Source organism: Sylvia atricapilla, chromosome 5 (assembly GCF_009819655.1).
Source record: "Sylvia atricapilla isolate bSylAtr1 chromosome 5, bSylAtr1.pri, whole genome shotgun sequence".
Lineage (NCBI taxonomy): Eukaryota > Metazoa > Chordata > Aves > Passeriformes > Sylviidae > Sylvia > Sylvia atricapilla.
The window spans coordinates 31,261,417-31,275,800 of NC_089144.1; the positions used below are offsets into that span (position 1 = coordinate 31,261,417).

Consider the following 14,384-nt stretch of genomic DNA (forward strand, 5'->3'; position numbering starts at 1 on the left):
TTCTATTATCCCTGGAAAAAGCAAGCCATTTTTATCACTGAGTACATCAATCAGATGAGGGAAAGCATTGGGATTTTTTTGGTTTGTGTTTGTGTGAGTATGTAGTTTCCTTGTCTGGACATAGCAGTTTTTTAATAAGATTATTTTTGAGACAAAAAAACTATTAGCTAAAAATACTGGTTAGCTAGAAATAAACTTCGAGTTTATGATTAGTACTAATTTCCCTTTGTTGCCTCAAAGTAGACCTATTGGGATTTATTTTAAATATTCAGAAATGGGATACTTTCAGTTCATGTGCTCAAACACAGATATTACCAAATTGAACTTAGCCATTCATTTCAGCCATCTACAGAGACAGCAGGATAACAGTCCCAAGATGATACCTCTTAAAAAAAAAGCCACTACCCATTTTCATGAGAACATTTGAGTTATGCCTCATGAAATTCCAAATGAATCCCTGGAAGAAATGGAAATTTAATTTATCATTATCTTGTATAGTGTATACTGGTGTAGATAATTACATTTACTAATATTTATATATTAATATTATTATCTTTACTGTATTTCCAAGGGGAGATAGTGGATAAGTCCTTGTTTGGTTTTTCATTTGAAGGACAAGTAGCTTTTAATGGCACAGGCTCACTGTGCATTTGACAGTAATATTATTTAAGTGAAATCTCCAGCATATTTTTTGAGTCAGAAAAGCTGTTTTAAATTTTGATTCATGCAAGCCTGTGACGTGCTGAGGACTTACTTGCTGTTAAATACTTACCTTTAAAATTCATTGTCTTTTCTTCTGCAGGAAAATTTCATTAATTTTTCCCAGCACCTCATTATTTGCCACTGAATTTTCTAATCTTCTAAATTTTTTAATGTTTCTAATGTTGATACACTACATGCTCAAGGTACAAGCTGGTAGCTTTGGTTTTCTGTGAAGACGTGACCATTTTTCTGAGAAGATTGTTTGCAATGTGCATATCATGCACTGATGCTATTTCCCTTTACAGAGGCAAGCAGACCATTGTTGGAAAAATATGTGCTTGGTTACAGGGTCTCTGTTTAAATACAACTCTTATAGGTGCTTGTATTACCATCTCATTGTTAGCTTGTTCCCTCCCTTCTTTGGTGTTTCTTACCTTTTTCTAAGTTGAAAGACTAGTTTTTGAAAGCATCCATGCGTGGACTTGCTCTACTCAGTGATACTGTAGGTAACAGGAAACTGAATAAAAGGAAAGTTCTAAAAAAATGCCGAAATATTTTTCTGCATCTTATTTCTTTTCATAATAAAGGTGTCAATGTGAAATTTGGGCAGTTAATTTTGGGCCAGAGATTTTTTAGTCAGTGACCATATATGTTTCTGAAATCTTCTGAGTGTTCAGTAGCTCACAGAATTACAGTAATTTCCTATTAAATATGATGAAGTTATCCTAAAACCTTCTGTATTGTGATCAAGTGATTTTGCCTTTAATGAAAAAAATTCTGCAGCAGAGCATGCAAAACATAATTAATATAAAGCATTGATACGTATCCATGTAAATAATAATCAGCATGGCTACTCCTTGATTAAAAACTGGGCATTTTTCCAACTTTTCAAAATTCATAGATATAGAGCAATTTGCTAACTTGAAGACATTTTCTAAATTACATGGTCCATAACTACATACACATTTGCACCCTAACAAACAAGAAAAAAACCTGCAAGCCAAACAAGAGTTTTAATCAAAATATGTAAAGCCCTTGATTCATGTCGCTGATGTATCTCTGTAGAAAAACATGAAATACCAAAGCAGATCAAGGATATGTGATTCCTCCATAAAAGCAATACATTTAGACCAAGTACCAGCACCACTGATCACTTATTTTGTTCCTCCTGAACATTTCAGGAAAAGGCAGCTTTTATTTGCAGTCAGACATACGTGTTTCTGACTTGAGCATTTCACTTCAAAACTTGCAGGTGTAACCTTTTTTGGGAGGAAGAAGAGGAAGCAGCCAGAGTTGAGCACTCTTCCATCAGTCAGGCTCCTGTGTGTTACCACGCACACAATTACTGCACTCCTTATAAACCTCTTAAAGAATAGATGAAGGTGAAATTAATGTTCATTAGAGATCAAAAGATAAAAACTTGATAGAATACAAGGCTCTTTCAGGACACAAGTGAGAATGTGAGCATTCAGAGTAATGACACTGAGGAAATGTGGTTAAGAGCAGGGAAAGTGGAGAGCAAAGTGTGATGGATGTTTGAGCAACTGACTGTGTCTTCCCTGGCAGCCTGAGCTTTTAGCTGCTGAGCTCTCCTAACTCATAGTCTAACAACCCTAACTCGATGTTACACATTTCTCTTTAGTGGTATTTACTGCACGAGCATTTTTTTCTCATTGCTTTCTGTCAAGGTTACTGCGCTATCTAGGCTTATGGAATCAGTGCCAGTTGTAAATGTTATATGAAATGGAAAATAAATGCTTCCACAGAGGAACTACACAGAAAACTTTATAATGATTCTTGAACTAATTTACTTCATTGCTGTTACACAAACACATAGGATATGTCAGAAATGCAGGTTAGCATTCCCAGAAACATGATAAAGAATACAAATATAAAAAATAATACAAAAATAGTCGCATGACTTTTTAGTATTTTTAGTTCCTTTTCTGTCTAAAGCCTGTCCAGTAGTACTAAAATAATTTAGCCAAAGGTTTTTGAATGAGAGATACAACTGTCACAAAATGCATAATATTTTGACTGAGTCCTGCTTGGAAAAAAGCATATTTTGAAGATATTTTCCAAGTTATTGAACAGTTTTTAAGCATTTTGAGTTGCTTTGCCTCTGAATACCAGAGACAGGATTCCATTAGCAGTATTAAGTACTTGCTTAAAGCCTTTGTGACTGAATGTGCTTTTGTTAGTGGACTTCGTATTTTGTAAGAAAAAAAAAAAAAAAGAAAAAAAGGGAAAGAGAAAAAGTTGGACTGATCTTAGCAAATGGTTTATACTAATATTAATTCTTGGAGCTCCTTGGGCTTTTCTAGAATTGTAAGAAACAGAAATAAAAGATAAACCTTGACTGGAAGGACAGCTGCATTAACTCTGCAGAGCAGATGGCTGAAAATGTGTTTAAACCACTTGACAGGATGCAAAATCTACAATGTAGCATTAGTGCAATTTTAAATATTATTGCATTTATTTTCAACTTCTTTCAGCAATTCATTTCATTTAAATAAATATCGTATTTTCAGACTGAGTCATTTCACGTTGCTTTGGGTTGATGATACGATGAACACTGTAGTGACGTTGTCAATATATGTCATAAAATTACCTTTTTATCAGGAAAGTTTATCTCTATTTCCATACTAGAATTAATGGAGGTAGCAAAATAAAAAGCATAAATGCACTGGCACTATGTGAAAAAAAATTCGAGAGTGATGTCTAAATTTATCACTTTATTAAAGCAGTGAAAAATCAAATTAGGACTAATGGAACAGCTCCTCCTAGAAGCTTTGCTAAGGCACATAGAGAACAGGGAGGTGATTTAGGACAACCAGCATGCCTGCACAAAAGGCAAGTCCTGCTTGACCAACCTGTTTGCCTTCTGTGATGGAATGACTTTATCAGTGGATAGGGAAGGGTTACAGATGTCATCTCTCTGGATTTCTATAAATCCTTTGACCTGATTCCCCACATCCTTGTTCTAAATTGGAGAGAGATGGACTTGGTGAGTAAACTCTTAGCTGGATAAGGAATTGGTTGGACAGCCACATCCAGAGGGCAGTGGTCAATGGCTCAGGGTCCGGATGGACATCTGTGATATGTGCTATCTCTCAAGGGTCTGCACTGGGACCTTATTATAATACTTAATATCTTCATTAATGACAGGGATGAAGGGATCAAGTGCACCCTCAGCACATTTGCAGATGACACTGAGCTGAGTGGTGCAGTTGACACATCTGAAGCACAGGATGCAATTCAGAGGGACTGGGACAGGCTTGAGCAGTGAGCCCATGGGAACCTCATGAGGTTGAACCAAGTGCAAGGTGCTGCACTTGGGTCAGGACAAACCGTGGTACCAACACAGGCTGGGGATGAGCAGATGGAGAGCAGCCCTGTGGAGAAGGACTCAGGGGTGCTGGTGGAGGAGAGGCTGGACATGACCCAGCCATGGGCATTCACAGCACAGAGAGCCAAAATTGTCCTGAGCTGCATCCAGAGCAGCGTGGGCAGCAGGGCCAGGGAGAGTGTTCCTCTCTGCTGTGCTCTGTTCTGTCCCTATATTCTACAAGCTACAGTGCTGCATCCTGTGAGACCCTCAGCACAGGAAGGACCTTGACTTGTTGCCTGTTCTATCAAGTCCAGGGGAGGCCACCAAGATGATCAGAGGGATGGAGCATCTCTCCTGTGAGGAACGATTGAGAGAACTGGGATTGTTGAGCCTGGAAAAGAGAGAGCTGTGGGGTAACCTAAATGTGGCCTTCCAGTACCTGAAGGGAGCCTGCAAGAAGGATGGAGAGAGACTTTTTGCAACTGACCTCAAAGAGTTTGAAACTAGATGAACATTAAAATTCCTTCCAACCCAGCCCATTCTATGACTGATGGTTTAGTATAATATAGTTCCAACCCCCCTGCATGGACAGGACACCTGCCAGTAGACCAGATTGTTCAGAGCCACATCCAACCTGGCCTAGAACAGTCAGGGGGATGGGGCAGCCACAGCTTCTCTGGGAAACCTCTTCCAGCACCTCACCAGACTCACAGGGAAGATTTTCTTCATGACAATTAATCTACATGTACTCTCAGCACCCACTTCTCTGTGCACAAGTGCAAGTAAATGCTCTTTCCAGCCATTGGAACAGAACATAGGTGTCACAGTGTTAGAGACTTTGTATGAAACATCATAAACAGCTCCAAAATGCATGATCCCATCTCTGCTCACACAGCTGAAATCACTTTAGCCACTTTTCCCTTGACACAATGACAAACAATATGAAAAGTGGTTATTTTTTTTCTTGTCTTATAAAGCAGAGCCTTTCCTGAAACTGTTTTTTAGTGACACTGGTTAAAATTGCTGTCCTATACCTTCTCACAGCCTGGTCCTTTGCTTGAAACAGAAGGATATAAAACAAAAATGCAGCTGTGAGAGTGTTAGCATATTACGATAATGGTCTTAAATTTGGTTTAGGGAGTATATAATCTTTTGTGGCTGATGGTTTGTGGGTGTTAGGGGAGAAACCAGAGTAAATATTCTTGTGGGTCTTCTGTTAGGAAGTTACTTCAGGCTTTGGGAAAGTAGATTCATCGATCCAGAAGTCCTTTAGTGCATTAACATACATTGATGTATAGCAAGGTTTTGGCTTGCGTGTAATAGTATTTAAACATCTTAATCTTCCTTCATCTGAAAAGAAAGAATACACAAGGAATGTAGACCTATGCTGGCACATGAGCATTGCTTAAATAACTGTAGAAGGTGTTAAATGTGACATGAAATTTGTACAAGGCTATAAAACATATGATGGCAGGCAAACAGCTGGAATTTATGTAGAATCATCTATGTTAAGCTATGAATATGCATTATTTTATGAGACTTCATAACCAAGTGTATGCATAGATGTCAGACTGAAATATTTAACCTACTTATCACATTAGAAGAGTTCCCAGATAATTTACGGAGCTTAAACTAACTTTATGGCTTGTAGAACAATTAATATTTCCCACATGCACAAATTTTAATTCAAAATACTGGAATATATGTAAAGAAAACCCCAAATTAAGTGGAGCTATGGTGGTAAGTACAGATCATTAGCTTAAAGAAAGCATCTCAAAGAGAGTATTATGTTTAAATGATTTTTAAAGTCATCATACATTCCAGATTTATGTAATTTTAAAGTATAGAATAGAATCAGGCTCAGACAACCTACCTAAATTAATGCATGCATATTTGGGCTCAGCTATTAGGTCTTGTAGGTTAAGCTAACATTACATGCTTTGATCTGGAAAGCTGTAGCTTAAAGTCCCGGCTTAACTGCCACAGTGAAGATCTGCAGAGATGCATTTTTCCTGTTCCTGGTAAGGTATTGTCTGTTAACAAATACTAAACAAATTTTTCATTTTCAATCCTGTAAATATTTCCATCTCATCACAGGAAGAAGAACTGTTAAATTACTTTTTAAAGAAATCTAAAAATAATTCTTTGGTATGTCTTATGTGAATACTGTTACTGTGTTTAGCAATAACAACAATTAGACTTTTTTTACTTGCCTTAGATTTATTTATTTTCAAACTTACAGCTGTTATTTGATACTGGGATGAAACTTTTTGCTTTGAGTTAAAAAGAGATTTCCAGTTAAAAGGTTCTCTTTTTTTACTCAGAGAAATTATTTCTATTGTTTACGTACTGCAAAAGGGCTTGCTTTCTGACTCAGATGTAAGCCCAACCACTGATTTTCCAAACGTAGCTCTATAAATAAAAAACTCTGTTCTTCCATGTTTCACTGCTTATTTCATATTGTCTCAAAGGAGAAAGCCTTGCTTGTCATGGTTCTGCTTAGTGGTTACCTCAAACAGAAATAAAGAAATGTTAGTTATGTCATCACAGAAGCTGTCAGTTAAATGTTTTAGGGCTTCATAAGTGTTCTAAAATCTTTTAATAAATCCCTGGTTTGTTGTCTCTTTGGGTGTCCATGCCATGCTGTGGATGTTTAAGTCCTTTGCCTTCGATATACGGTTATGCTTAAGACTTCTTGGGACTCAAGCTATTTAATGAATACACAAACAAAGATACGAACATCACTCAGATCTTTGCTTTCCAGTCAAGTTAATTTCAAGTTGATCTCTGTATTCATGAGCTATTAGAAAAGACAGGCAGGCACAGGGCAACTCTATTGTAGAAGTTTATTTCCATAAGTAAAGGAAAAATTAATCATTTGGCATAATCTTAAGACTTCTGTTGTGTACATGTAAATAGTAATTAACATTTGCAGTCTGTCAATAATAATACTCTAATAAATTTAAGGTAATTCAAAGAGTGGAGTCTAAAATATAACTTTGCCTATGGAAGCACACTTCTGGATTTCATTTGATTTGGCTTTTCACTGCATGAAGTTTCTGGCATTTATTCCTTTGGATATTTGTAAAAACAGTGACGTAAAACTGTTACTAGTTTTACTATAGTGAATAACTTGCAGTGAACTCGGATGCAAATCAAGGCATTTCACTTTGTGCTAGGTGCCTGCTCTATGTTAAGTTTGAAAGGCACTGCTTTTTATGATGTTGAGGTTTTTGGGCTCTTTGCTTTTATTTTTTTTTTTTTAATTTTTGTATTGGATAACTTTCATTTTTGCAAAAGCAAGACTATTTGTAATGGTTTGGGCCAGATATAGTGCAATCAGATGCTATGCATGTTTACCTAAAGAGCTTTGACAACCTCTTAATTTTGATATGCAATACACCATCTATTCTAGCCATGCTTGTTCAAAAACATATAATGTATGTCATGCTAAATTGCATGCTAGATGTTTGGTTAGTATGGATGTAATTATACCATAAACCGAATTGCAGTTGAAACTGAAAAATGGACCTGTAGCAATATTTTTAATGTTTATAGGTTTTTATGCTAAACCACATTTTAGATTCTCTCAGACAGCCTATAGTCATCTTACTACCCATTAACACTCCCCTCTTGATGAGGTAAGGGAAAGCAAGCCTCAGGGGCCAGAGATTTATGTTCTGATTTGACAATATTTTTAAGCCTATGTGTCTTTCTAAGTGGGGGTGTAGGACATACAGCAATATTAAGTAATTTTAGTCTGCTTGCCTGGAGGTTCCTCCTGCTCTGTGGAGTTTTGACACCTGTCTTATACTTAAAATTCTTTAGTCCCAGTACTTTCAAAACTTCCATTGACCAATCTTGGTATTGATTGTTCTTGAACTGTAACAGTTCTTCTTGCTTGTCTGATGTCTTCAATTTTTTATCTCTCTCCAAAAGTAGTCAATATTTATATTGTCATGAAGGCAGTATATCCACGTCCAGTCTTGTGTCTGCAAACTCACAGAGTGTTTATAAGACAGATTGGTGTAGAAACTGTTTAACATTTTCCAGAATGGAAGAGGAAAGCATTCCAATATGTTGTAAATACAAAGATAGAGCTACCTGTTACCTGAAATTGCATTTTCTTTCTACCAACAGGTCCCATAAGCAGCATTTTGGTGAATAAATATGGTAGCCGGCCTGTGATGATAGCAGGGGGTATCCTGTGTTCTTTTGGAATGATTGCATCCTCTTTCTGCAATAGTGTCCTTGAGCTATATATATGTATCGGTGTGGTTGGAGGTAAGAGCCCTATTTAAAAGGTTATACTATGTTATGTTATATCAAACTATTTGTTATGTTGTTCTACAAGTGAGCCTCACTGATGAAGAATTCTCTGTGTACAGATACAATCCAAGAAGGTAGTAAGATCAGTTAACCTCAGCTACCTGAACTATTTAATCCTTTACATTACCTGGTATGATGTTACATTATTTCTTAGGACAATTCAGAAACAACTGATGAATTTATTCAATAAATGCTGTGTGTATGTACTTTTCCACCCTGCACTATAATTATGGTATAAAAATTGATTGGCTCATGACAGCACTTACTACAGTCATTTGTGTGCAATGTCACATTCGTTGTTTTAGTTTTTAATCATGTTGCATGGCAAACAGGGTGGCAGAGGGTAGCCAAATTCTAGTAGAATTGTGAAAGCTTGTACCACCTTTCTGTAGGTTTGTACATACATATAGTCTAACAGAAAAGTATAGAAACTTTCAGTTCAATAATTCTCTGTTTAAAATCCCCAGGGTCAATCACCAAATAAAATTATTTATAATCATCTGTGAAAGGCCTAGATATTGCCTAAAGCAATGACTTAAAGTTATTGTAATGCCAGTAAATGAAAGGATCTCCTTATAAAAAGTTGTGGGATTTTTTTAATCTCCCTTCTCAGAATAAGGAAAAAGAGGTGAAATATTGACAGGTAATAAATGAATGAGATAATACTTGTTTATCCAGGCTCATCTTCCTTTGTGTTGGGACTAAAAGAGTCCTTTCTTATTCGCTGATTAATTCCTAAAACTCTTCTTTGTGACGTCCTAAACTTGGTGCCTACTGAAGGAGTAAAGTCAGAGTCTGGGACTGGGCCTGTCAAGGAGGAAAGTTTCTCTCCTGTACCATCAAACACATTAGAGTTTATGGCTTAGATGTCTTAATACAGAGAGAGGTTCAGCTTCGAGTTCAGTTTATACACTCAGCTGCTCTCTTGTGTGTTCTTTACAACTCCTTAATAGTGACCTGGGAAAGGAGAGCTGAATGTGCTGGAAAATAATATACCATTTTATGGTCCAGTTTTTCAGACAAGTTGGATCTTAATTATGGTTGGAAATGAGAAATTAGGAGATTTATGCATTTAAATAAACCCTACATTCATTGTAGCTGAGGTGATATTTAATAACTTTTGTTAAATGAGCCAAGAAAGAAATGTATTATAGTTTTGCAAATATAAAAATGGTGAGTCAAGGCACTGATACCATCATTCTTCTGTATGTCATTCCCCTGTCTCTATCATTGCTGAAACACAAAAAGGAGTTTTGGCTTTCAATGCAGCACTACAGGGGAAAATGGCCAAATGCCACCATGTCATATGAACACTTGTAGACAGCAATGAGGCTGTGTTTCATTCTCTGATGCTAGTTGGTTTCTATGTTTAATCACTGGATTGGATACTGGTCATTTTAAAAATAACTTGAAAGAGGTGGGATGTGTTTTTCACTGCATGACCTGCAATGATATTGTTTTCTATGTGTTGTTTAGGTCTGGGTTTAGCATTCAACTTACAGCCTGCCTTAACCATGATTGGCAAGTATTTCTATAAGAAGCGTCCCATCGCTAATGGATTGGCAATGGCTGGAAGTCCGGTGTTTCTGAGCACACTGGCACCTCTCAATCAATTCCTCTTTAATGCTTTTGGCTGGAAAGGAAGCTTTCTTATTCTGGGAGGACTTCTTTTGAACTGCTGTGTGGCTGGGTCACTTATGAGACCTGTTGGACCGAAGAAAGTCCCTCCTGTGAAAAAAGATGTTGAAAAAGGCACAGGAGATTCTGCCTTGCACAAAAACAATAAGAAGTCTTGTTGGCAAACTATGAATAAGTATCTAGATCTGTCCCTTTTCAAACACAGAGGCTTTCTGATATATTTGTCAGGAAATGTCATTATGTTTATTGGTTTCTTTGCTCCAATAGTATTCTTGGCTCCTTATGCCAAGCACAAGGGAATTGATGAATATTCTGCTGCTTTTTTGCTCTCAATCTTAGCTTTTGTAGACATGTTTGCTAGGCCTTCCATGGGACTTGTAGCGAACTCCAGGTTTATCCGGCCAAAGATTCAGTATTTTTTTAGTTTTGCTGTCTTATACAATGGCGTCTGTCATATCTTGTGCCCTCTGGCAAAAAATTACACTGGCTTGGTGATATATGCTGTATTTTTTGGGTTTGCATTTGGAATGGTTAGCAGCGTTCTTTTTGAGACATTGATGGACCTTGTTGGAGCTGCCAGATTTTCCAGTGCGGTGGGACTTGTCACCATTGTGGAATGTTGCCCTGTGCTCATAGGCCCTCCTCTAGGAGGTAAGAATCTATTTATTTCCATTTTTTTCAGACATTTCAGCATAATCTTGCAATGTAACATTGAATTAATATAAACATTTTTCTTGATGCTATTTAATGTTTTCACTGTGACCAGAAATGTACCGTAACAGACTGATAGTAAAAAATAACTGCATCAGTTACTTCTCTCCAACCTGGAGGCAGCTTGAAGAGTGCTCACTTATGCTTGCTTAAACAACTTTAATTTATCTATTAAAGAGATAATTGACATTTCCAGAGAGGAAAATACTAGCAGGAAAGTGTCAGAAGGAACACAGGCCTGCTCAGCATTTTAGGCAGGGTGCACACACGGTGGGATTCCATCTGGGTGTTGTGGAGCATTGCTGCCTGGCATGATTTCACACCCCGGCTCTGCTCACAGCCAGTCCTTTAGCCTGTTTCTATAGGCAGTGAAGTGACTGAAAGATGTCAGTGTCGCCAACTTCTCTTTTCAAGGGTAAGGGGAGCTCAGAGGGAGCCTAGGTGCATCACTTAGACTATATTCATAACACTTTGGTTTCTAGCAGCTAAAATTTCTAGCAGCTAAAATTTCTAGCAGCAAAAATAGCAAAGACTATTTTCAGAAAGAATTTTCATGAAGTATTTTCTGTTTGCTAGCTTTTTTTGTCAGTATTCAGTAATGCTGATAATAAGCTTTATATTATTGAGATTTCTGATGATATAAGAGATTAAAAAAATAGATGCTCTAATTTTATTGAGAGGCACTGCTGTGTATCTTGGTGTGTGTTGCAGTATATGCCCAACAATATGAGAGTATAAAGATAGGTAGATTGCCAGCCTTATGAACATATACTGTACCTACATTAGCACTGCCTCAGAAGTCAGCAAGATTATGTGTGCCTAAAAGCATTTATATATACCAAAGACTACTGTCAGTATTTTTACAAAAATAGCATTGTTGTGTGCAATTCTGAATATGCCAAAACAATTCCACCCACTTCGGTAAAATAATATTTATACAAGTAAATTTTTAATACTTCTAAAGCATTCCATATTTTTTTTCATCATTTAACATACAAATCCACTTTGGCAAAGCTAGAGCAAAATATATTCTCACACAGACTCTTTCTATGCCACCTAGTGGAGGGTCTGAGCCTGTGACCACTGGAGTCCAGTCTTTTCAGTCAGGTTCTGAAGTCAGTATCAACTCAAAAGGTATTAAACCTAATATTTATGGAGCAGTAGCTTCCAAAGTTATTTATTTTTCAGTATATTAACTTTAAAGAAGTTTTGGAAAACACTTTTTTTGCTAAAACACTATGAATAATTGATTTAACTTGTTAAATAGGGGCAACAAAGGGGATGACCACATGGAAAAGCTAAGCTCCAATTTTGAGTAGCTTACATGTTTTAAAATAGTATGCTGAAGCGTTGCTAATTCATGACTTGGTTTTGAAATATATTTTATGAGACTGCTCATTGATAAAAATCAGAAAATTACACTATTTACACTAATAGGTAAATTGTACATTTGCAGTGCTATTTGAGTTTGTCCTGATACTAGGTTTGTGGGAAAAAAAAAATACAACAAAAAATCAAAAAAACAAAAAAACCCACGACCAGTCAGGAATAATTTCGTGGTTTGTAAATGTGTATCAGGTATATAGCCTGGCACTATATTTTCAGCCCAGTAAAAGTGTCTAAGTACATGCTAAACTGAAGTGTGCAGGTTAACCTCTGAGTTTCAATTACAACATAGGAAAGTTCAGAGCTAAATACTTGGATACGTAAAAATGTTAATTTAGGAGCTGGGAAAATTTAGAAGGAAGGTCTCATAAACTGGAAGAACTGTTTTATTTTACTCTCCTAGACCTAAAGCAATTTATCTCAGAGATCTGATTGTAAGTTTTAGGTACAGGTCTCAGAGTTTAAAACTCAGCAGTTGAGTGTGATGGTGAAGGGACAAGCCTTTCTATCTATTTCATCAGTCACAGGAAAGTAAACATGAAAAGCAGGCAGCTGATGCACAGAGACAGCAGCCAAGAAAGACACATACCTCTTCATTATATTGTCTCTATGCAGCCTCAATGAGTGTCAGACTGTCACTCCAAAGAATAGGAAACACAATTAGAAGGTGAATAAAATAATAAGGCAATGAAAGAATGAAAATAAAAGAGCTGAAAAACTGTCTGCCATTATTCATTAAGCTTTTCTTACTTTGTTCTTCAATATTTTATTATTGTCAATGTTTTCAGTGGCAGTTGCTATCTTGACTAATACAGAGATTTTTTAAGAGTTCCACTTTCTATGTTAGACAATTTTAACATGTTGAAAATGGGTTTCTGCTCCAACTTCAGTACCAAAAAATATATAGATATTTCTCCAAAGGAAAGATGTGGATTATATTTCATATCTTAGCCTAAATACTCTTTTTCTCTCCTCTTATCTTTGTATTTCAGGTTGGTTAGTAGATGTAACTGGGGAATATCAGTACATGTATTTTGTCTGCGGAGTGATTGTGACTGTGGCCAGTATCTGGTTGTTCATTGGCAATGCCATCAACTACAGGCTTTTGGCAAAAGAGAAGAAGTTAGAAGATGAGAAGCAGAAAGCACAGAAGAACGCTGACCCAAAGGAAGCAGAACCATTAACAAACAATGAGAATGAAGATGCTTCCAGCAGAGCTGATAAAGCTCTTGAAGATCCGTCAGAAAGAGAAACTAATATTTAATCTGAAATATCACTCAGTAGGCAACAATTATGACTTCCATTAGGAATATGTCTTCAAGACACAGGCCAGGTTTTGTGGTAATAATGATCAGTCACAATATTGGATGGGAACAGATTCTTGCCCTATGGCAAGACTCTAAGCTAAATTACTATCTACAGCTTATTTGTTTCAGTGATACAAAATTACGATTACAGAGGTAGTAATTACTCAATGCAAATGAGTCCATTAAATTTTGACTCTGGATAATCAAGAGTCAGATAAACCAGGCTATAAAGCCTGACAATGACAAACGGTTTTGTTTCAGAAGTATATCTAATGCAAAAGTATCTCCTACTCTTACTTGGGAAGATACTTGCATTCATCTTTACAATGAGATTAAAGTCTTTTGAAATAATCTGCCCAAACTGGCTTACCACTAATAATAAAGAGAACATAAAGTCCAAGATTTCTTCCAAAAGAGGCATAATACCTGACTGAAGCACACTGACACGTTCTTCTCTTTTGTACGCCCACTAGATAAAAAATATCTGCATAAGCAATTATGGTTATAAAACTTAAGTGTGGGAGACAAATAATTGGTGAACACATCTCTAAAATACAATAAAAAGCTGATTTATAATATATTCCAGAAATAGTTTCCTCCAGTAATAGCTGATTACATAGTACTTTGACATATACATTTGAATTCAAAGTATGTTCACACCTTGCTAATTCAAACTATGCTAAAATCCGCCTGTACATAAAAGGTTTAAACCCAAGATTTACATTTCTGATGAGAGTGGCAATCGGCTTGTTTGACTGTGTATTCCTGTGTAGCTGAAGGATCTGGATCAGACTGTGAAGCCATTTTCCTAAAGGGACTAGATTCATAATCTACTGATGTTAAAAGGATCCTAACCCTTGGCTTTTGTGGCCTTAATGTTCATGACAATGACTTCAAAGTAGATGCTTAGCTTTATTGACAAGTCATTAGTTGTTTGATGGTTTCCTGAGAGAAGATCTAACTTCAGATCTTTGCAGACA

At 36.6% G+C, this 14,384-nt stretch overlaps 1 protein-coding gene across 1 annotated transcript in view; it reads left to right on the forward strand.

Moving 5' to 3' along the window:
* The window catches only part of SLC16A7 (solute carrier family 16 member 7), a 72,758-nt gene extending 58,774 nt beyond the window's left edge, over nucleotides 1-13,984 (forward strand). Inside the window, exons 3-5 of the mRNA XM_066319084.1 lie at nucleotides 8,174-8,317; nucleotides 9,839-10,651; nucleotides 13,090-13,984. Of these exons, the coding sequence (XP_066175181.1) occupies nucleotides 8,174-8,317; nucleotides 9,839-10,651; nucleotides 13,090-13,361 (1,229 nt within the window). The 3' untranslated portion in view covers nucleotides 13,362-13,984. The remainder of the gene's footprint in view (nucleotides 1-8,173; nucleotides 8,318-9,838; nucleotides 10,652-13,089) is intronic.
* The last annotated feature ends 400 nt before the right edge of the window (nucleotides 13,985-14,384 follow it).